The following is a 22,398-nucleotide window of genomic DNA, read 5'->3' as shown; positions in this document are numbered from 1 at the left end:
GGAAAATGGGCTGTCCACAGAGGAGAGGGGACCAGCTCAGGGACCCCAAGCAAATGGGCAGAGACAGAAGGAGACCTACAATCTCATTCTTCTTCAATGAGCCCACACTTCTGCCCTACAGATACTACAGAGAAGACAGCGTTGGCTCTACATTTCAGGGTCTGCAATTATAGCATGAACACCTGGAGATGCAGGAACACTTACATTTTCATCTTTAGGAAGATGAGTCTGGGAAGGTAAAATGGTGCAGCTGCCGTGTGGAAGTACCTCCAAAAATTAAAAATAGAACCACCTTATGATCTGGCAATTCCACTACTGGGTGTATGTGTCAAGAGAATTGGAAACCAATCTCAGTGAGATATCTGTCTATCCATGTTCGTAGCAGCATTATTTACAACAGCCAAAGGTGGATGCGACCCAAGTGTCCATCAATGGATGAATGGATAAGCAAAATGTGGTACACACACACAGACACACAGACATACAAACACACACACAGGAATATTATTTGCAATTAACATGGAAGTTTCAGCTTTGCAAGAGGGAAAGAGTTGTGGAAATGGGTTGTACAACAATGTGAATGTACCTAACACTTTGGAACTGTACACTTAAAAAGTAGTTAGATGGTCATTTTTAGGTTGTGTATTTTGCCTCGAAACAAACAAACAAAAAAGACCTGCCCTTAGAAACAAAAAAAGCTCCATGATTCCATCATGCATACCTTGTGCCAGATACAATTTCAAGCTGTTTATACAAACTGACATTAAATATAGATGATTTAAGAGTCAATAACTATGTAAGGAAACTTTGTTGCCCTGGTGGCAACCAAAGCTTCACTGTCTTTAAAAAGTTGATAAGAAAGCTCTACCAGGAACTTCCCTGGTGGTCCAGTGGTTAAGAATCCGCCTACCAATGCAGAGGATACTAGTTTGATCCTTGGTTGGGAAGCTAAGATTCCACCTGCCTCAGGGCAACTAAGCCTGTGGCTGCAATGAAGACCTGATGCAGCCAAAAATAAATAAATAGAGCAAAAACAAAACAAAAAAGTTCTACCAGATGGTTGAGGTGATGGGAAGGCTGGGCTTGTTTCTAGATTCTTTTGAATAGAGCAAAAAAAACATGCTTTTTCCTAGGTAGGGGAAAATGTCTAGGCAAGGAAAACACATTTCCTTCCCCTCTCCAAATGCTAACAAGTGGGACTTGAATTTAAATGGGCTTTTGAGTATTCTCAAGGAAAGGCTGGCCTGAAACACTGACCTCCAACTTCTTTGAAATTGTGGCATGTGACCTTCTATTAGTGGATTTTTATTGGCTTTCCCAAAGTGTGGTGGGTTATGAGTCAACACACACCCACACATACCATGTTTGCTTGGCTAAGTAAAGATAACTGAAACCATAAAGCAAGCCAACTCCTTCAGCCTCACAGGGGAGCCTCGTGGACTGGAAGTGGTCTTTGGTGTGGCTTTTGTCTTGTCCTGGCCAGGAATCCAAATTCACCAGAAGAAACGTGAGAAGCTGGTTTCGGTCACCGGCAACACCATGAATTATAAAACACAAAGGGTGGGAATGGCGGGTGGTGAAGAGTTTGAGCTTGAATGTCAAAACACCCAGATTCAACGCTGACTGGGCTGCTGCGGAAACTTGGGGGTCCCCTGAGGCACTCTCGGTCTCTCATCAAGAGGGAGGGGACATATTTATACTTAGAGCTGATTTGGGGTGTTGTGTGGCAGAAACTGACACAGCATTGTAAACTATCTTCTAACCAAAACTAAAGATAGAGAGAGAAAGAGACATGCAGAGAAAGCTGGGAGGATCCCGGCCTCCAGGAAGGGCTTCCAGGGTTCACGGCCATCCACGTGGGTGCCCTTCCTGGTGGGGACTCAGAAGGTTCAACAGCAGGAGTATTTTCTAACAGTGATGATAACAATGTATCACAGCTCAGGATTGTGAAGCCATTTTCAGGACCTCCAGCTGCTTTCCTCTTAATCTGAAAACCCCACCGCCCCAGGCCTCAGAGACAAACTCAGTTCTTACGTAAAATGCTTTGGCTAGGTCCTCTCTGTGGCATTTGCTTGCTTCCTTGGGTGCCAGAGCCACCACCGTCTTCTCTTTCTCGATGGCTTTCAACTCATTTTGTCCATCAATCTGTGAGAAAAAAAAAAAAGGATTGCTCTTAGGTACACTGGTCTTATATGGATATGTCTTTTTAATGTATAACACACGGAGAAAGCGTGCAGATCTGAAGTGTATAGCTCGAATTTTTACACACTGACCCATATAACCAGCCTCCAAATTGAGAAATACATATTAACATAAACAGCCCCCAGATTTATTTTGCTGGGGTTGGAATTCTGTGTAAATGGTAACATGCAATATATATGCTTTTGTGTTTGGTTTCTTTGATTCAAGGTTATTAGTGAGATTCAGGCATGATGGTGTGTGTGGTGATGGTTTGCTAATTTTCATGGCTGCATAGTATTCCACCAAATGAGTATAGCACAATTTATTTTTCTGTTTTACTGCTGATGGATTGTTTCCAACTGTTGGCTGTTACCGATGCATCTGTTTTCAAAGAAATTTATTTTATTGAACAGAAAATCACAAAGCTGACAGAGCAGGCAACAATTTACAGATTTAGAACCCTGGACCTTGAACTTCTGGGATTCTCAGTTAAGAATGTACCAAACCACAGAGAGTGGTTCCTGATGGTGACTGGTGGTATTACAGCCTGTTTTGGGAGACATTTGCAATAACCTAAGGAAAGGGGGAAACCCAGTTGAGGTCTGGGTGCCCAGCAGGTCTGGGAAGAAGTCACATGAAACACCTAAAGGGCATGGGAGGACATGGTAACCTCAGAAATAGGGGAATGGTGAGTATTTTTACAAAATTATTCCTAGTATTCTGATACTCAGGAAAAGATAATCATCTTTTCCTTTTCCACCTGGTAGTTGGCACAGGGAAGGAGGAAGGGGAGAGGCTCTACCTAACAGCCTCTTCCTTCAGCTGGAATAGAGACGGCAGGTTCCCCTTTTACTTCGTTCCGAACTCCTCCCTGCCCCTCGTCTCCCAAGGGCCCCATTTGCTCAGAAATGGGCTGCTAACCACACCTACTTCCTGGGGTTGCTTTTCACTGTACCAACGACCAGGAAGCAACCAAGGATTATTACACAGATCACTCGGCCGACTCTCTCCTTAAGTCAATCCCACCATCTTCACTGTGTGAGATCCACCTCCTGGAGAAATGTACATCACAGCCTGAGACAGGATGTTTTTTCTGCTCTCAAGACCTGGTTCAAGTGTACCAAATCGAGGGCTTAATTCTTGCTCACACCACAGATGGAGGCAGTCCTGGGGTTACAGGATCTTCCTGCCTGGCTGTTCCCTAGCTTACCATTTCTGTCTGGCCATGACCACACCCAATTCACTTTTTAGGCAGCAGCTCAAGCAACCCTGAATGTATAAACCCAGCCCTCTCCTCCATCTTCTCCTCTCTGTCTCTGTTTGTCTGTCTGTCTTTCTGTCTCACAAACACACACACACATCTCCCATGTTTGAAACATTTGGATAGATTCCAGTTGCTCTCAGGACAGAACCCTACTGTCTCCAAAATGGCTGCAGCAGACCCCACCTCACACCCACCTTCCCTGTGTTCCTGGTCTGGGCGGGGCAGCAGCATACCTAGCTAAAAATGCCCTGCCTGCTGGAGGAGTCCTGTGTTCCCCAGGAGTGTGCTGCTCCAGTGCCCCTGCCGAAGATGGCACATTTTCCCAGCTGCCAAACCAAACATAAAATTGGGGGTTCTTGGCCAAGGGCAGTTTTCCCCCTGGGGGACTTTGCTAGTGCCTGGAGATGTGTTCAGTCCTCATAGCTGAAGCAGGGGTGGTACTGACATCTAGTGGGTAGAGGCCAGGCATGTGGTCAAGTACCTTCCAAGGAATGACCTGGAACAGAAAGGTCTATACTGCTGAGGGCAAGAAGTCTTGCTTCAGAGGTCAAGGACTGTCTTGTCTTGCCATCTTCCCAGACCAGGTAGCCACCTGCTCTACCCTCTCAGCACCCTGGACATCCCCTTGATGGCGCCTATACCACGGTCACTTGTGTAATGACCAGCAAGTGACTATCACTTAAATGCCTCTCTCTGCTCACAGCACAGCCCCTCCAGAAGGCGGAGCCCACTCCTGGTACCCAGGGGCTGCTCCGCAGGGACTCATCAGCTGGAGCCCAGGACATCAGTGCAAGCGCACAAGCACTTAGCTCCACAGGATGGATGACTAGACACTCGCTCTCGGCCACAAGCCTCAGTTTACCCTTATCATCAGTGCTGCCCAGGAGATGGTCCAGCTCCACTTGCCAGCATGTCACCTTGGGCAAGTGACAACTTCCCTGACTGATCACAATTTCCTCATCTGCAAAATGGGGGTGATGCTGGCTAGCTACCCTCATCCTGCCTTTTTTGGGAATCAAACAAATGTATGCCTGGACAGGGTGTGACATGGTCCAGACCTCCCATGAACCCCTAGGAAATGCAGGTCCATACCTGCCCCAGGGACCAGGCCTCTGGCACATGGTTGGAATAACAATGATGGTGATGTCACTTGGGTTGTTTAGCCACGTTTAGGAGCGACAGAAGGGGCATGGAGCTTGGAATTGCACGCACAGACCTGGGTTCAAATCCTCCTCTGTCATTGACCAGCCCTTTAACCAGGGACAATAATCTGTCTCAGGTTGTTTTGAAGATTTAAAAACAGCCAATGCTGGGGACTTCCCTGGTGGTCCAGTGGTTAAACATCCACTTGCCAACGCAGCGGACAGGAGTTCGATCTCTACTCTGGGAAGACCCCACATGCTGTGGGGCAACTGAGCTCATGTGTCCCAACTACTGAGCCTTCGCTCCACGCCAAGAGAAGCCACCGCGATGAGAAACTCGCGCATCGCCACAAAGAGGAGTCCCCATCGCCGCAAGTAGAGAAAGCCCAAGAGCAACAACGAAGACCCAGTGCAGCCAAAACAAACAGAAAGCAAAATAAAAACAAAACCCAGCTCTGCAGTTGTGCTCTGCATGGGGCAGGTGAATTCAGTAAATATTCCATAGAAGATCAGTAGCCTAAAGACCCAGAGGGATTTAGGAGGTGTGGTGACCCCAACACTTCACAGCCTCTCTCTCTGACTTTGTCTTGCCGGGGAGATGTTTCCTGACATTCTCAATGGGGTTACTACAAGTGGCTCTAGAAGATACATAAATGCTTGAATCTGTGTGGTTTTACTTTTAAATCTTTAGTTATTCATATTTTTGAATCTGAAGGTATAGATAGGAAACCTGTGAATTCTATCTTTTTTTAATCTTTGATTTCCTTTTGATGCTAGGCTTAAATAATTTCTCTATATATTTCAATTTTTTTTAAAAAAAGGGTCAATCAACAGATCAGTGGGTAAGCACAATGTAATCAAGCCCAAACAATGGAATATCATTCAACCTTAAAAAGGGAGGAATTCCGACACCTGCCACAACAGGAATGAAGCTTGAGGATGTTATGCTCAGTGAAATGCACCAGTTACAAAAGGACAAATACTGTAACGACACCACTCATGTACGGTATCTAGAATAGACAAACTCATAGAGACAGGAAGTAGGATGGCGCTTACCAGAAACCGGGTAATTGTTGGTTTGTTTTTGCTGTGCCACTTGGCTTGCGGGATCTTTGTTTCCCAATCAGGGACTGAACCCAGGCCACGTCAGTGAAAGCTGAGTCCTAACCACTGGGCTGCCAGGGAACTCCCAGGAGTTAGTGGCTACTGGGGACACACTCAGTTGCAGAAGTTGAAAAAGTTCTGGAACCGGTGGTTGTGATGACTGGACAACCACGTGAATGTACTCAATGCCACTGAACTGTGTGCTTAAAAACAGTTAAGATGGTAAATGTTTTCTACATCTTACCACATACACACAAAATTCAGAACAAGAAAAAAACAAAACAGAACAGGATCAAAGGAATCCAGTCCCTCTGCCTTTGCGGGTCAAGATGAGCAAGAATTCCCACCCTTTCTTGGGAACTCTGTCCCTGGGAGCCAGCCAGATGGCTAAAACAGGCTTGTGTGGACAAGGGGAGGGGCTGGGAATGCAGCCTGGAGGAGGAGGGTCCAGCGGGAGACTCCTAAGCTCCAGCTGTGTTCCGTGACCGTGACCGTGGGGACAGGGTCTGAGCCCAAAGTGGGAAGGTGTCTGGCCTCCAACTGTGCTCTGTAATTGAAAGCCACGGACACACTTTTGGGTCTGTGAACAAGAGAACTGAAAAAAAGAGATGTGAATAAGTACAAGCTCTTGGCCGTTCATAGCAGCACCATTCGGAACAGCTCAGAGTGCACCAGCAGATGATGGAGTAACAAGATGTGCTCTTGCACATAATGGAATATCATTCAGCCTCAGAAAGGAAGGAAGTGCTGGGACCTCCCGGGTGGTCCAGTGGCTAAGACTGCGCTCCCAATGTGGGGCGCCCGGGTTTGATCCCTGGTCAGGGAACTAGATCCCACATGCCGCAAACAACTAAAAATCCCACATGCTGCAACTAACGAGCCCACATGTTGCAACTAAGACCTGGCACAGCCAAATACATAAATAAAAATACAGGTTTTTTAAAAAGGAATGAAGTGCTGATGCATGCTACACTGTAAGTGGAATTGTGTCTTCAAAAAAAGGTATCGATATGGAAGCAACCTAAGGGCCTATTAACAGGTGAATGGGTAAGGAAGATGTGGTGTCTACATATGTACACACACACACACACACAATATTCCTACTACTCAACCATAAAAAAAGAATGAAACCTCACCATTTGCAACAACATGGATGGACATAGAGGGCATTATGCTCAGTGAAGTCAGACAGACAAATGCTGTATGATGTCACTTATATGCAGGCTCTAAAAAGCAAAACAGATGAACAGACATAACAAAACAGAAAGAGTCACAGACACTGACAAAAAACACGGGGTTGTGAGAGGGGAGCGGGTGGGGGGAGGAGAGCAATAGATGAAGAAGATGAAGACGTGCAAACTTCCATTTGCAAAAGAAACGTGTTACGGGTATAAACACACAGTGTGAGGAACATATGGACTAATTAAGTGATGTCTTTGTATGGTGACAGATACAAGTCTATGGTAACTAGACTTATCCTGGTGACCATTCTGACATGTTCATCATATTGAAATGATGTATACCAGGAACTAACATATTGTTGTAGGTCAATTAAACTTCAAAAACAAACAAAATCTGATCTCATAGAAAAAGAGATCAGATTTATGGTTACCAGAGGTGGGGACAGCGAGTTGGAGGAAGGCGGTCAAAAGACAGAAATTAGTTATAAGATAAATTAGCACCAGGCGTGTGATGTACAAAATGATAAATATAATGAACCCTGCTCTATGTCATACACAAAAGTTAAGAGGGTGAGTCCTAAGAGTCCTCATCACAAGGAAAAAATATGAGATGTTGGATGTTCGCTGAACTTACTGTGATAATCATTTCACGATGTAAGTCAAATCATGATGATGTACACCTTAAACTTACACAATGCTGTACGTCCACTTATATCTTGATAAAAATGGAAGAAAAAAGAAGTTATCTTGAAGTCCTAACCCCCTGAAGCTCAAATGTGACTGAATTTAGAAACAGGGTCTTTACAGAGGTAACCCAGTGACACTGAGGTCATCAGGGTGAGAGCCAGTTGAATACGACTGATGACCTAGTAAGCAGAGGCCTGGACACGGGGACAGGCCCGCACCGAGCGGTCCCACAGGTCACTACTTCGCCAGCAGCACCAGAAGCTAAGAGAAAGGCACGGACAGGCTCCCCACCAAGGCCCTTAGAGCCAGGCCCTGCCCACACCGCCGTCTTGGACGTCTGGCCCCAGAACTGTGGGAGAGTAAATTTCTGTTGTTTGAAACCATCATGATCTGGGGTGCTCTGCTCATTAACCCTAGGAAACAACATTCTCCAACACGGACGGACCTCGAAAACCTCGTGCGGATGAAGACAGACACAAAAGGCCACGTTATCACTTGACTCGGTTTTTATGAAATGTCCAGAATAGGTGATTTCCATAAAGACAGCTTCCCTGGTGGCTCAGCGGCAAAGAATCTGCCTGCCAATGCGGGAGACCTGGGTTCGATACCTGATCCGGGGAGATCCCACATGCCGCGGAGCAACTAAGCCCGTGTGCCACGACCACAGAGCCTGTGCTCTGGAGCCTGGGAGCCGCAGCTTCTGAGCCCACATGCTGCAAATACTGAAGCCCCAGAGCCTGTGTTCCACAGCGAGAGAAGCTGCTGCAATGAGAAATCTGCACGTTGCAGCTAGAGAATAGCCCCCATTCGTCACAACGGGCAAAGCGCCCACGTAGCAACAAAGACCGACCACAGCCCAAAATAAATAAATATTTTTTAAAAGCTGAAAATGGACCTGTTCTAGTCATTTCTTTTGCAGATTCATTTACTGCAGAATGGTTTCTGTTCGAAGTCAGCCACTGCAACAGTGCCTGTAACAACTAAGTACTGAAAACAACCCACATGCCGCTAATAAAGGATGGTGCCGTGGAGGAGAACAAGGAGTCCCTGGCTGCCCTGGATGCCCTGGATGCACTCAATACTGATGATGACAATGAGGAGCGGGAAGAGGAGGCTTGGAAAGTTCGGGCGCTAAAGAGGATCAAGAGGGACAGTGAAGATGGAGAAGCACTTGAGAAGGCAAAAACGGAACGCATGTGAAGCCTGACTGAGGAAGAGAGGTGAGCTGAGTTTTGGGCAAATGTCGAAGTCATCACCAACAAAGCTGTGAAGGGCAAATACAAGTTCTTACAAAGCATTATCACTGGGGTGCCTTCTTCACGCATGAGGATGAAGACGTATACAAGAGAGATTTTGGCACACTTCCTAGGTGGTGCTAGTGGTAAAGAATCCACGTGCAATGCAGGAGACACAAGAGACACCGGTTCGATCCTGTGGTCGGGAAGGATCCTGGAGTAGGAAACTGCAACCCACTCCAGTCTTCTTGCCTGGAGAATTCCATGGACAAAGGAGCCTGGCGGGGCCACAAATTCACACACGACCGAGGGACTGAGCAACAGATGCTGCCCAGCAGTGGTGGTACCCAAGTGGTCCCAAGTGGTGGGAGCTTTAGCAACAGACTGAGAAGGAAAAAAAAAGGGCAAAGCATATCATGAGCAATAGGTTATCCTGGCTATAACCGAGAAAAGGATGGGTTTGCTAGCATAATCAGGGCACAGAGACCGGGGCTGGTTGCCTTCATGGCTTGAAACTGGGTGGTGGGAAGCAGGCAGTGAGAGCCTCCTACTGGACCGCCTTTGGCATCCCGTCGGATCCTGAGCCCTGAGTAAGATTTGCTGATTCCAAGGAGGAGAAACCAGTCGTGACTAAGCCTGGGGCAGAGCCGGAGCAGGAGGGGAGGGCCTTCCTAGGCCGGGATGCTCAGGATCAGTGACTGGGCCAATGTTAACTTGGGAAGGGAGGGCAGAGGCTGCGACGGGAGGGACCCACGAGGAGGGCAGCAGGGCTGGGCGCACAGAGCAACGGGAGGCAAGAGGGATGCGAATGAACTCAAAGGGCCGGCCCACTGCTTTTTAAACTGGGTGGGGGGGGGGGCATCACCAGGCCCATGTCTCACTGATCTGGGCCCTGATTCCAGGTTCCCCAGCTACCAGCCAAGCAACCCTCAACAAGCCCTCTGACTTCTCTGAGCCTCCGCGTTCTCTTCTGAAAATGGGAATAACGATACCACACATGGAGCACTGCTGAGGCAGAGGTTCTCAAGGTCCAGCCTCAGGTCAAGACGGGTTTCAGAGAGGTGTCTTCCAGCTGCTGAAATCACACCTAGTTAGTGTTGGTGTTCTCTGTGTGTGAATGATGGCGGTGTGAACCCAGACAGCAAAGAACCGCCAATACGACGTGAGGTGCTCAGAGTATGGGTCTTGTGGGGGGAGCAGGTGGTGCAGCGCGGTCAACGCGAGAGAGGACAGCTGGGTTAGGAGGAGGCCGCTGAGACGGGGGCCAGCAGGTGGGTGGCAGGGTGAGGAGCCTGGTTACGCACAGGGAGATTAGGTAATAAGCAAATATATACCAAACATAATGTGAGCTGGCACTCTTGCTGTTGGGGAAGGGAGTTACAAATATACACAGAACTGGCACCAGCCCTGGATTGAAAGCTATGGTCAAATATATAAAATATACATGTATACACACACACACACAAGTATAAAATTGAATATGGCTCTAACAGTGTACACATACACACACCTGCCCTGAGAGGGCCCAGAGGCCATAACACCCCAGGAGCGTGGTCACACAGCACACCAGATCTTGATTTCTAAATACCCTTCTTCTGGGACTTCCCTGGTGGTCCTGGGGCTAAGACTCATCACTCCCAATGCAGGGTGCCCGTGTTTGATCCCTGGTCAGGGAACTAGATCCCACACGCCACAACTAAGAGTTCGCATGCCACAGCTAAAGAGCCCATGTGCCACAACCAAGACCTGGTGCAGCAAAAGAAATGTTAAAAAATAAATACATATCCTTCCAGCGAAAAGAGCCAAGACTCCTAGAAGAAATGGCTGGCTCTAGGGCTGGATCAGGGAAGGTACACAATGAGCTTGGAATTTCTTGTTATGCCAGAGAGTAAGCACATGCTCAGAGAATGACGGAAAGATGTCCAGAGGACAGAAACGTCGCCATGAGAAAAGGCTTCTAATGGCCAAATCTGGGCATAAGGATTAAAAAAAAAATGAGGGTAACAAATTTTAACCCACCTAACAGAACAGGAATTTGTGAGTGCATGAATGAATGTATGAATGATGTGTGAATGAATACACAAACAACCAGATAAAGAGGAGAAAGGGGCAGCTCTTTTTTCCTTTTAAACTTTTATTTCTGTATTGGGGTATAGCTGATTAACAAACAATGTTGTGATAGTTTCAGGTGAAGATCGAAGGGACTCAGCCATACAAACACATGTATCCATTCTCCCCACAAATTCCCCTCCCATCTAGGCTGCCACATAACACTGAGCAGAGTTCCATGTGCTATTCAGCAGGTCCTTGTTCGTTATCCATTTAAAAAAAAAAAAACATTGATTTATTTGGCTGCATTGGGCCTTAGTTGTGGCATGTGGAAGCTAGTTCCCAGACCAGGGATGGAACACGGGCCTACTGCATTAGGAGCATGGGGTCTTAGCCACTGGACCACCAGGGAAGTCCCTATCCGTTTTAAATATAGCAGTGTGTACACATCCATCCCAAATTCCGTAACTATCCCTTTCCCCTGTCCTTGTGCCCCGGTAACCATGGGTTTGTTCCCTAGGTCTGTGAGGTGGGGCAGCTCTTTCTGATGCCAAGCACCAGGTAATAAACGAGGCAGGAATGATAAAATTGGAAAATTGCTGTTCAGCAAACATTCTAAAAGTAATGGGTTCACCAATCAAAAAATGGGCAGAAGACCTAAACAGACATTTCTCCAAAGAAGACACACAGATGGCTAATAAACACATGAAAAGATGCTCAACGTCACTCATTATTAGAGAAATGCAAATCAAAACTACAATGGACATCACTTCACACTGGTCAGAATGGCCATCATCAAAAATCTATGAACAATAAATGCTGGAGATGGTGTAGAGAAAAGGGAAAACTCTTGCACTGTTGGTGGGAATGTAAATTGATACAGCCACTATGGAAGACAGTACGGAGATTCCTTAAAAAATTGGGAATAAAAATACCATATAACCCAGCAATCCTACTACTAGGCATATACCCTGAGGAAACCAAAATTGAAAAAGACACATGTACCTCTATGTTCATTGCAGCAATATTTACAACAGCTAGGACACGGAAGTAACTTAGATGTCCATTGACAGATGAATGGATAAAGAAGCTGTGGTACATATATACAATGGAATATTACTCAGCCGTAAAAAGGAATGCATTTTAAGTCATTTCTGATGAGGTGGATGAACCTAGAGCCTATTATTTAGAGTGAAGTAAGTCAGAAAAATAAACATCGTATATTAATGCATATACACGGAATCTAGAAAGATGGCACTGATGAACCTATTTGCAGGACAGCAGTGGAGATGTGACGGGAGGGGGAGGAGCAGGTGGAACAAATAGAGATGCAGAGAGTGCATGGAAACATACACCCTATCATATGTAAAATAGCCAGTGGGAATTTGCTGTATCACTTGGGGAACTCAGACTGGGGCTCTATGACAATCTAGAGGGGTGGGATGGAGTGGGAGGTGGCAGAGAGGTTCAAGAGGCAGGGGACCTATGGCTGATTCATGCTGATGTATGGCAGAAACCCACATAATAGTGTAAAGCAATTATCCCTTGATTAAAAATAAATATTTTTTAAAAAGTAACAGGCTCAGGCAAGAATCACCAACAGATGCCAAAAATGAGAAACAGGCTATTGATATAGCCTCAACACAACGTGTCATAAAATACTGGGTTGGCCAAAAGTTCATTTGGGTTTTCCAGACGCTCTTCCTGAAAAATCCAAAGGCACCATTTGTACAGCCCCAATTGATTACAACTGGGAAAACAGTAACTTCACAGAAGATAAACCTGGCCAGTGGGAGTGGAGAATTCATGCACAGAATTTAGGCTGACCTGGGTCCGAACTCCTTGGGGAGTTGTGTGGGCCTGGGCAAGTTACTTCACTTTCCAAGGCTCAGATTCCTATAGGGATTTCTGTAAGGATTCAAAATAACATGCTGCATCTATAGGTGTTCAGCAGAACATTGTTCTGAAAATGAAAGGAGGGAAGCTACCTAAGAGCCCATCAGTTGGGGATGTGGGTTAAATAAAAATGCCTCCACAGCCGTGAGGAAAGAACGTGCTTCTGTTTACAAGAGCCAAGACACGGAGACAACCTAGATGTCCATCAGCAGAGGAATGGATAAAGAGGATGTGGTGCATATAAACACACTGGAATACTACTCAGCCGTGAAAAAGAAGAAATGCCATTTGCAGCCACATGGATGAGCCTAGAGATTATCATACTAAGTGAAGTAAGTTAGAGAAAGACCAACACCATATGATATCACTTACATGTGGAAACTAAAATATAGCACAAATGAACTTATCTACAAAATAGAAATAGACTCATAGACATAGACAGCAGGCTTATGGTTGCCAAGGGGGAAGAGGCTGGGGGAGGGATGGACTGGGAGTTTGGGATTAGCAGAGGCAATCTATTATACTGACATATAAAATGGATTAGGAACAAGGTCCTACTGCAGAGCATAAGAAACTATATTCAATATTCTGTAATAAACCATAATGGAATGAAAAAGAATATATATACGTATAACTGAGTTGCTTTACTGTACAGAAGAAATTCACACAACACTGTAAATCAACTGCACTTCAACAAAATTTAAGAAACAAGAAAAGAGGACTTCCCTGCTGGTTCAGTGGCTGAGAATCTGCCTGCCAATGCAGGGGACACAGGTTCGATCCCTGGTCCAGGAAGATTCCACATACCATGGAGCAATTAAGCCCATGAGCTGCAACTACTGAGCCCATGTGCTCTAGAGCCTGTGCTCTGCAACAAGAGAAGACACTGCAAGAAGTCTGTGCACCGCAACGAAGAGTAGCCCCCACTCGCCGCAACTAGAGAAAGCCTGTGCGCAGCAACGAAGATCCAGCGCAGTCAAAAATTAAAAAAAAAAAATAAGAAAAGAACATGTTTGATCAGGATGCACTGTGGGGAAGTGTGAAGGGCGGGGGAGTTTCCCATTGTGTGTGCAGTAGGACCTTATGTATGTACAAAAAAATAAATAAAAAGACACTTATGTTGTATATAAATAGTAATTATTGTGTGAACAGAAGCTGCCTGAATACTTCACATACAGTGAATCATTCCACTCCACAACAGAGCTCTGAGGCAGGTACACTTGACCCCACTGGACGGAAGAAAACTCAGAGGCAAGGGAGAATTAAGAAATTGGCTTAGAGTCTTCCGCTGGCAGGTGGCAAAGCTGGACTTTGCCTCCAGGTGGCTGGTGCTGTGGACGCCAGTGTTCCTAATCACAGCCTCTCTAGAACTGCAAAGAAAGGAGGCCGGGACCGCCCAAATCAACGGCGATCTGATTACTGCAAACTGATTAGTTGCAAAGTGCAACTAATCCCTCCACCTCCCCATCAAGGAGTAAAGAAAAGAAGTGAGGGAGTGAAGGAGGAATTTCAGACTCTGCAAACTTACTCTGGTTTATGAGGAAAATAAAAAAAATCAAACCATAAAACTAAGACAAGTTTGAAAAGGGAAAAGGACAAAGAAGTGGGGTGGGGGGGAGGATAAAGAAAAAATAATGTAGTGTTCCTGGTTCATAAAAGACAGTAGAACACTAACATTAGCCTAATTCAATGGTCAGTGAAGGCAAAACTCACTCAAATTTCAACATGCTGGCACTTGGGGAAGGGAGGAATGGGCAGCCCAGTGGGGGGATTTCTGACACTGGAGACGCAATGCCGCTGAATGAGACTAGCAACCTACAGAATCCCCCAGGTCAGAGGAGGAAGGCCATCCTCCAGGGCGTGCGTGAAATGTGGCCTATGTAAAAAATTAAAATGAGAATGGGTAGCTTGCCTTCAAATCTCAGTTCTCCAAGTCCCTGCCACCTCCTCCAGGAAGTCTCCCCGGATTGCACCCCGATGGCAGCAGCAGCAGCAACATCCCCACAGGCTACAGGTACACACAGGCTGTGTCTAACTCCATTCTTACACATGCTGCTTTCCTTCATGGGGCTTATCTCAGCTTGTAATTATATACTCACTAGTATAATTTCTGTCTTACCCACCAGACTATAAGCTACCCTGGGTAGGACAAGTGTTTAACTCACTAAAAGGATCTGGCCTCAGGAGGACAGATGTCACAAGGATGGAGAAAGAGTGGTTCTCACACTCAGGGAACATCAGAACCACCAGAGAACTGGTTGCGACTCAGACCTCGGATTCCTGGGCCCCAGACCGCGTTTGGGGAAGAGCTATTCTAAAGCAGCCACAGAAGTATGTGAAGGGCAGAAGAAGGCTGTGCGGAGCCTGAAAAGGAGAAAAACAAATGGCAAGAACGTCTGGCATCTCCAACTACGGACCTCACACAAGGATGCCCCAGCAGGCTGGCCGTGCTGCCTGCAATGCCCTGCTGGCACTGACCTGAAATTCTTAAACCATTTTTCAAGAAGGGGCCCCATATTTTCATTTTGCAATTTATGTAGCCAGTCTGGCTCCTGAGCATCTAACTGCATACTCCACCTGAGCTCAGAGAGCAACAGGACGGGGATGATTCCTAATAAAAACCGTTGCCGCTGTTTGAGCTAGGCACTGTGCCGAGTCTTCCTTACATTCTCTCGTTTATTCTTGTCTTAAGACTATATTCACCCAGGGAAAGCACACTTGCATTAGCACCTACATGAGGAACCCCGAAACCCCTAAGGGCACATACCTGCTTTCAGAGACAGACATTCGGATGTGCAGAGACAGAGAAGGTGCCCAGACTCACACAGCCAGGGCGATGGAACCCAGGGTGTGTTCCAGCTCTGGGCTCCTGGCCCCAACCCCTGCCTAAACCAAGATCTCCTGGTTAGGTGTGGTCTTTCAGACCAATATTCTTTCCCCCGACCCACAAGTTCCACCAGACTCAGTCTCACTGGAGAGGCACAGACAGAAGGATTCGGAGATGTACCTGGGGTGATCCTGGGTGTTAGCTGTAAACCTACCGGACCCAGTTAGCACAGTAGCCTGGGTTCAGTGGTTTGAACTATAAAGAATAATTATGGGTAGGGCCTGACTTTATTCCTGAGGTTTCAAGTTGCTCTCACCTTGGGGACTCCAGAATCATGAATTTGGAGCACATCTTCCTTGGTAAGTACTTGAGTTTCAAGTCGCATCAGACACGTGCTCTGCTGGGCTCCACTCCCCACCCACGAGAAGGTCACAGGGAAGACGGCTCAGCCAGAAGGACACAGTCCTCTCCAGGGGTTTGGGGCAGACAGGTAGGGCTGACAAACACGGCTTTAAGAGTGTCCGTACTTTGAGGGTGAGCTTATGGTTGCCAGGGGAGATGTACGGGGGAAGGGACAGTGAGGGAGTTTGGGATGGACATGTACACACTGCTATATTCAAAATGGGCAACCAACAAGGACCTACCACACAGCACACGGAACTCTGCTCAATGCTGTGGCAGCCCGGGAGAGAGGGGCGTTGGGGGGAGAGTGGATGCATGTGTATGTACGGCTGAGTTCCTTTGCTGTCCGCCTGTAACATCGCAACACTGTTAACCGGCTATGCCTCAACACAAAATAAAAAGCTTAATTTTAAAAAAAAGAGTGATTGAGACCTCCACAAAGGTTACTTATCTGCCCCTCCCCGTGGCCCACAGAAGCCCATCCACCCCACAACAAATACCCTCCCAGATATTTTCTACAAGGAACTCATATTACGGGCAGAATTGTCTTCCGCCCAAACCCACATGCTGATGTCCTAACCCCAGCACCTCAGGCTGTGACTGTCTGGAGACAGGGCTTTCCAAGAGGTGATTAAATTAAAATGAGGCTATTAGAATGGGTCTGAATCCAACACGACTGGTGTCCTTGTAGGAAGTAAAGATTAGGACACGGAGGGACGACCATGTGAGGGCACGGTGGAAGATGGCCGGCTTAGCCTGCTAGCCACCCCACCCTTAGGAGCTCGAGGAATCCAGGGTCCTTTACCCTTAACAATAAGGCTCAAGACACTAGGTCTGGGGCAGGGTTTCCAACAGCATCATCAGACATGTTCTCAAAAGCCTGCAAGTTTTCGAAGATCTTACAGACTTTGAATATGTTTTAATAACTAGCCTAATATGATACAGCATAAAGACCTTCTGGGTGGCTGGTTTATAACAAAGAGCTGCCATATGACCCTGGTGTCACACCCGCATCCAGGACAATAATCACACGGCACGCTGAAGGGATGCAGGCTTCTCAGAAGCCCAGAGAGAACTTGGCGGGAGCATGGAGCCATTGCATGGCATGCGGTGATGTCGGCGTATCAACTTCAGGACGTCTGACCAGCAAAGGGGGTAACCAGGCTGCCAGGGAGGCCGTCAGCAAGCCCAGTCTCTGCCCGTGGCTACCTGCCACGGGCGATGAGCAGTGAGCACACTCGTCAACACACGGTGAAGAAACACCGCTTCCATAAGGCCTGGCACTCATCTCATCTTCAAGTGACCCAGCCAGTTCTACGATGATTACGTGACGGGCAGGTTGTCCTGATCTAGCAGACACAGTCTCGGTCTGCGTAAATGCCATTTTATACACATATGGGTAATTAAACATTTCCAGCATAAGCTTTATCAAAATCAAAATTCAAAAGAGTCTGAGGATTGGACCTCAAGGCCTTCCCTGGTGGTTAAGAATCCACCGTGCAGCTCCAGGGACACCGCTCTGACCCCGGTCCAGGAAGATGCCACATGCCTCAGACAACTAAGCACGTGTGCTACAGCTTCCGGGTCCAAGCGCCTAGAGCCTGTGCTCCACGACGGGAGGAGCCCCGCGACAGGAAGCCTGCACGCCGCAACTAGAGAGGAGCCCCCGCTTGCCGCAACTAGAGAAGAGCCTGTATGGAGCAACCAAGACCCAACACAGCCAGAAAAAAAAAAAAAAAAGACCGGACTCAAGACTAATAAAAACACTAACAAAAACAGACAGCTGTGGAGCAGACTTCGTACCAGGCGTGGTTCTGTTTAGCGAGTGATCTCATTTAAGAGATGATTTCTTTCTACCAGTGTGGCAGGTAGCCTCTAGGTACCTCCATCACCCGGTCTCCCTTTATTCACACCCTGGTGTCATCCCCTTCCTTTTGAGAACCAGCTCGACCTAGACTCCTTCCAGTCAACAGAACATGCTAGAAGTGAGCAGACGCCCGAGTAATCAGGGCCAGAGGCCCACCAGCAGCCCCAGGCAGGAATCCCTCCCCTTTATTCCCTGAGAGCTTTCAGACGAGACCACAGCCCTGGGGAGAGATGGACAGCAACCTCACGAGAGACCTGGAGCCGAAAGAACCCAGGAAAACCACCCCTAGACCTGTGACTCAAAGAAACTGGGAGAGAAAGTAATTTTCAGCTGCCATGCTTGGGAGTAACGTGTTACGCAGCAATGGACAAAACGAATACAACCACTCCATATCACTGGTTACAACGTCACCAGTCAGGTCAAAACACAGTTGCTACATGCGTACTTCATAATCTTATAAATGTAGTTTTCATAATAAGCATGTGACTATGTTTATTGCCAATTTTAGTTTTATACTTATGTAAGTCACATTTTGGTATGAAGGGCTTCCCAGGGCTCAGAAGTAAAGAATCTGCCTGCTAGTGCAGGAGACATGGGTTCAATCTCTGGGTTGGTAAGATCCCCTGGAGGAGGAAAATGGCAACCCACTCTAGTATTCTTGCCTGGGAAATCTGATGGACAGAGCAGCCTGGTGGGCTACAGTCCATGGGGGTCACAAATAGTTGGACATGACTAACGTAAGACAACGCTGGGGGGAGCTTCCCTGGTGGTCCAGTGGCTAAGACTCCATGCTCCCCAAGCGAGGGGCCTGGGTTCGATCCCTGGTCAGGGGACTAGATCCCACATGCCACAACTAAAGATCCCATATGCCATAACTGAGACCAGTCAGATAAATAATAAATACTTAAAAGACAACCCTGGGTGCTTCCAATACGTTTCTTTAAGATGACATATATTGCTAAATTTTGAGAAACACCAAAGAGCTCTGTGGGTGCCTCTGTGCGTGCGTGCGTGTGTGTGTGTGTGTGTGTGTGTGTAAGCCTCAGAACTCCTCTTCCTGCAACCCAAGTGTGATCTCTTAAAAACTCAAATGTGACTGTGTCTGTTCTGTTCACTGCATGCCTCATGTTTGGCACATCTGCGAATAAATCAATGACTGTCCTGCCCCAGTGTAAAACCTTTCCATGATTCCCTGTCACTGTAGGGAGGAAGCCCAAATTCTTCACAAGGCCCAGAGCCTCTGTGGGGTCCACTTCTGCAGCCTCATCCTCTCCCACAAAGCCTTGCACCTCACTCCCTTCTGCCTAGAACTCTCCATCAACTCTGCCCTTCCCACATCTCCTGGTCTTTGCCGTGCCAATGAATCTCTTAAACATCCCTTCTCATTAAACAGTCAGCTGTGATCTGTAGTTTGGGACCCAACTCAGGACAGGGTACCACAAGGGCAGGGAGTGTATGCATCCTTTCCTCCACTCCATCCCTGGCGTGCAGCACCAGCCTGACACAGGGCAGGTGCTTGGTGAATCTGGGCTGAATGAATGACCAAGACACGGGTCGGCTGGGACCTAGTCTTCACGCTGCAGAGCCCCAGGGAGATGAATCAGCTCACCAACCAGCAAGGCAGTGCGGGACGGTGCCATGCCAGTCTCAGTTGAGCGATGGGAGCCCTGAGGGCCAAAGATAACTTTCTGAGTTGGCACCGAGTCATCCAGGAAGCAGGAATTTCTGGTCCAACATTTTCCTTAGCCAAGGTTCTGATGGGCAGAGAAAGCTTCTTCCCAGTAATGAAAGCAGGTCTCCCAAATGCTTTCCTTTTCCTGATGCTGGAAATGCAGCAAGAATAAACCATCTCCAGAGCCATAAGGACTGTGCTGACTCAGCCTCGGATGCTCCTGACCCTGGGTCCTCCTCCCTTGACCCCTGTCTCAACCACCTGTCCCCTGCCCAGTCACTCCAGTTTTTTTATTCTCCTTCTTACTGGAAACTGGTGGATTTCTCTGTTGATGGTCAGTCTCCGCCATGAACTTTGTTTTGGACACAGCTGTATCCTTACCATCTGGCCAATCTGAGAGCTTCCAGAGCCTCATCTATCACGTGCATGCAATTAACACAACTCAGAGGTGAAGAGACACAACAAGGTCTCAATAATAATTAGTATTATAACTGGGGTGACTTGGCAAAGTGGAGGAGAGGTTCAGAGCCTGCCCAGGACACCACCTACAACAAGTGCTCATGAAGGAGAGTTAGCACTATTGCGGAAATGATCACAGTAAGCAAACTTTGCTTCTTTTTCAAAGTGGTGGACATAAGTGTGAGAGCAAAAACTGTGAGCTGAGCTGGCAGGAAACAGGTGACCTGGCTGGCTGGCCACCTCCCTCATCACACTCCTCATTTACTTTTTTTTATAATTTCCTGGGTTTGATGAGCTGCCTTTAGAGACAGGATACCTGGTTTCTCAGCCAGCCTTCGCAGCTGGCTGCCTGGGTTTCCCGTCTCACCGCCCCTCCGCTGCCAAGTCGTCATACATGCTTCGGGGTGTTGTTGAGAACACGTCAGGGAGGTGAGTGCCCCTCCACCCCCGAACACCTACAGACAGGTTGAAGACCCGTCCCACTTTTAAGGGCCCCTCTGCAAAGCTCTGGAGGCATGAAGCCCATCTTGGTTCAGAGATCAAATTCTCCCTAGCGTCTCTATTCAGGATACGTCATCCTCATACCTGGCACACGTAAGTGTTAGTGTTAGTTGCTCAGTCATGTCTGACTCTTTGAGACCTCATGGACTGTAGCCCACCAGGCTCCTCTGCCCATGGAATTCTCCAGGCAAGAATACTGGAGTGGGTAGCCATTCCCTTCTCCAGGGGATCTTACTGACCCAGGGGTCTAACGCAGGTCTCCTGCATTGCAGGCATATTCTTTATCACTGGAGCCACCAGAGACGCCCCAGGTACTTGGCAAACCGAGACATCCCATAGAATCTGGCTGTAACCAATGACATCGGGAGTGCTTGAAAAATAAATACCCAGCTAGACGCAAAAGTCAAAGATGAAAAAGAAAAATAGAAAAAGTAACATAGAACAGGCAACCAGGCTGGCAAATTAACTTCAAATTCCTTCAACAGAATGAGTTACACAGCATAGAGGGAGAGAAATGGATTTCAGTGAAATGACTGGACTTTGTATCCAATCCATGGTTAACATACACCTCACATACAAAACCAGAGATTATTTGAGAACTGCCAGCTACACAGCCCTGTGGTCTCCCATCCTAGCCCCAGAATTCCCATGCTAGTGTCCATCTGCAAAACACTATTTCAAGAAAATACACACAACTATTTAAGACCCATACAACCAAAACGTTTTGACCATTGTCAAGATTTTCCAACAGCTCTCATTCATTAAAAAGTCAATTTAACTTTGAGGTTTCCCTTCAGCCGTCAAAAGGCCATGAGCACCTGCAGAGGACCGCTTCAGCAATTTTATTTTTGAACGACTGACTTACACTTTAAAAAGTGAAGAGACCCAGAGATGCTTCTGCAGAAACACTACATTCTCTGCTCTTGGTATCATGCGGTGAGTTCCGCTTACAAGCTAAGGAGAAAGTTGGTGACCCCTTGACCCCGCTGCCTCTCTGGGTCCTCCACGTGGATGGGCTTTTGGGGACAGGAGTGTCAGCCTGTCCACTGGGAAAACTCTCCTGGCCCTAGAATCCTGTTGGTTTATCCTAGAGGGTCCTCTGGAGGCTGCAAAGCTAGCACACAAATCTGAGTGGTTTTTGCGAAAGTGGCCCTGGAGATGCGGTAAGCAGAACTGAAAGGCGTGGCCACTCTTACTCTGATTTCCACCATTACTGCTACTATTTATGCTCAAACATTTGCACAACACTTTTTGTCATCAATGCCCCCCACCCCACACCCTCCCGCCCCATTCAAGTAACTTAAAAAATTCCGATAGCAGTCTAGATTGGGGGACCTGGGAATTTAAATTCTCTAGAGTCAGATAAACCTAGGTTAGGTCCCCTGCTCCGTCATTGCTAGCCGTGTGCCCCTTATCGGACATATTTACTCTGTTTCGGCCTCAGTCTCGCATCTGCAAAATGGGCTGGCATGGGAGAGTTAAAAAGCTTAAAAGGCGAACGCTGGGCCCAGGGCAGAAATGCGAGCTGGCGTTGTTAAGAAGACGCCTTCTTTCCAGAACCAGGAGGAGGCGGGCGAGCTGGGGGAGCGCAGCCCGCGGTGCGCGGACGGGGTCGTGGGATGGGACGGGGTGGGGGTCAGGTGGCACGCCCCGCGCCCGGGCGCCCGGACTCACCAAGGTTTCCAACTCGCCCTTCACCAGCAGCTCGTACTTGGGGCTCGAGCCCCAGAAGGCGAGCTTCTGCAGCAACTTGGAGAAGCGTCCTTCGAACATAGTGAGCGGGTGCAGGCCCCTCGCCCAGCTTCCCGTCCCGCCGGCGGCCGCCTGCGCTTGCGTCCCTCGGTCCCTGGCGTGGCCGGGGCTGGCTGCGCGCGCCCAAGCCTCCCGGGCCAGGCCCAGGTTACCAGGTAGCCGCCTACCTGCCTGCCGCA

At 47.7% G+C, this 22,398-nt stretch overlaps 1 protein-coding gene across 2 annotated transcripts in view; it reads right to left on the bottom strand.

The window, feature by feature from the left end:
* Positions 1-22,398, bottom strand: part of ATP2C2 (ATPase secretory pathway Ca2+ transporting 2) — a 74,835-nt gene extending 52,437 nt beyond the window's left edge. For both annotated transcript variants that reach the window (XM_043898184.1, XM_043898182.1), the window contains exons 1-2: positions 22,142-22,398; positions 2,035-2,145 (exon numbers count right to left, since the gene is read on the bottom strand). In XM_043898184.1, coding sequence (XP_043754119.1) covers positions 2,035-2,145; positions 22,142-22,240 — 210 coding nt within the window. In that variant the 5' untranslated portion in view covers positions 22,241-22,398. The remainder of the gene's footprint in view (positions 1-2,034; positions 2,146-22,141) is intronic.

The sequence above is a fragment of the Cervus elaphus genome, chromosome 4 (genome assembly GCF_910594005.1).
Source record: "Cervus elaphus chromosome 4, mCerEla1.1, whole genome shotgun sequence".
Classification (NCBI taxonomy): Eukaryota; Metazoa; Chordata; class Mammalia; order Artiodactyla; family Cervidae; genus Cervus; species Cervus elaphus.
This window is presented reverse-complemented; position numbering and strand designations above follow the sequence as displayed.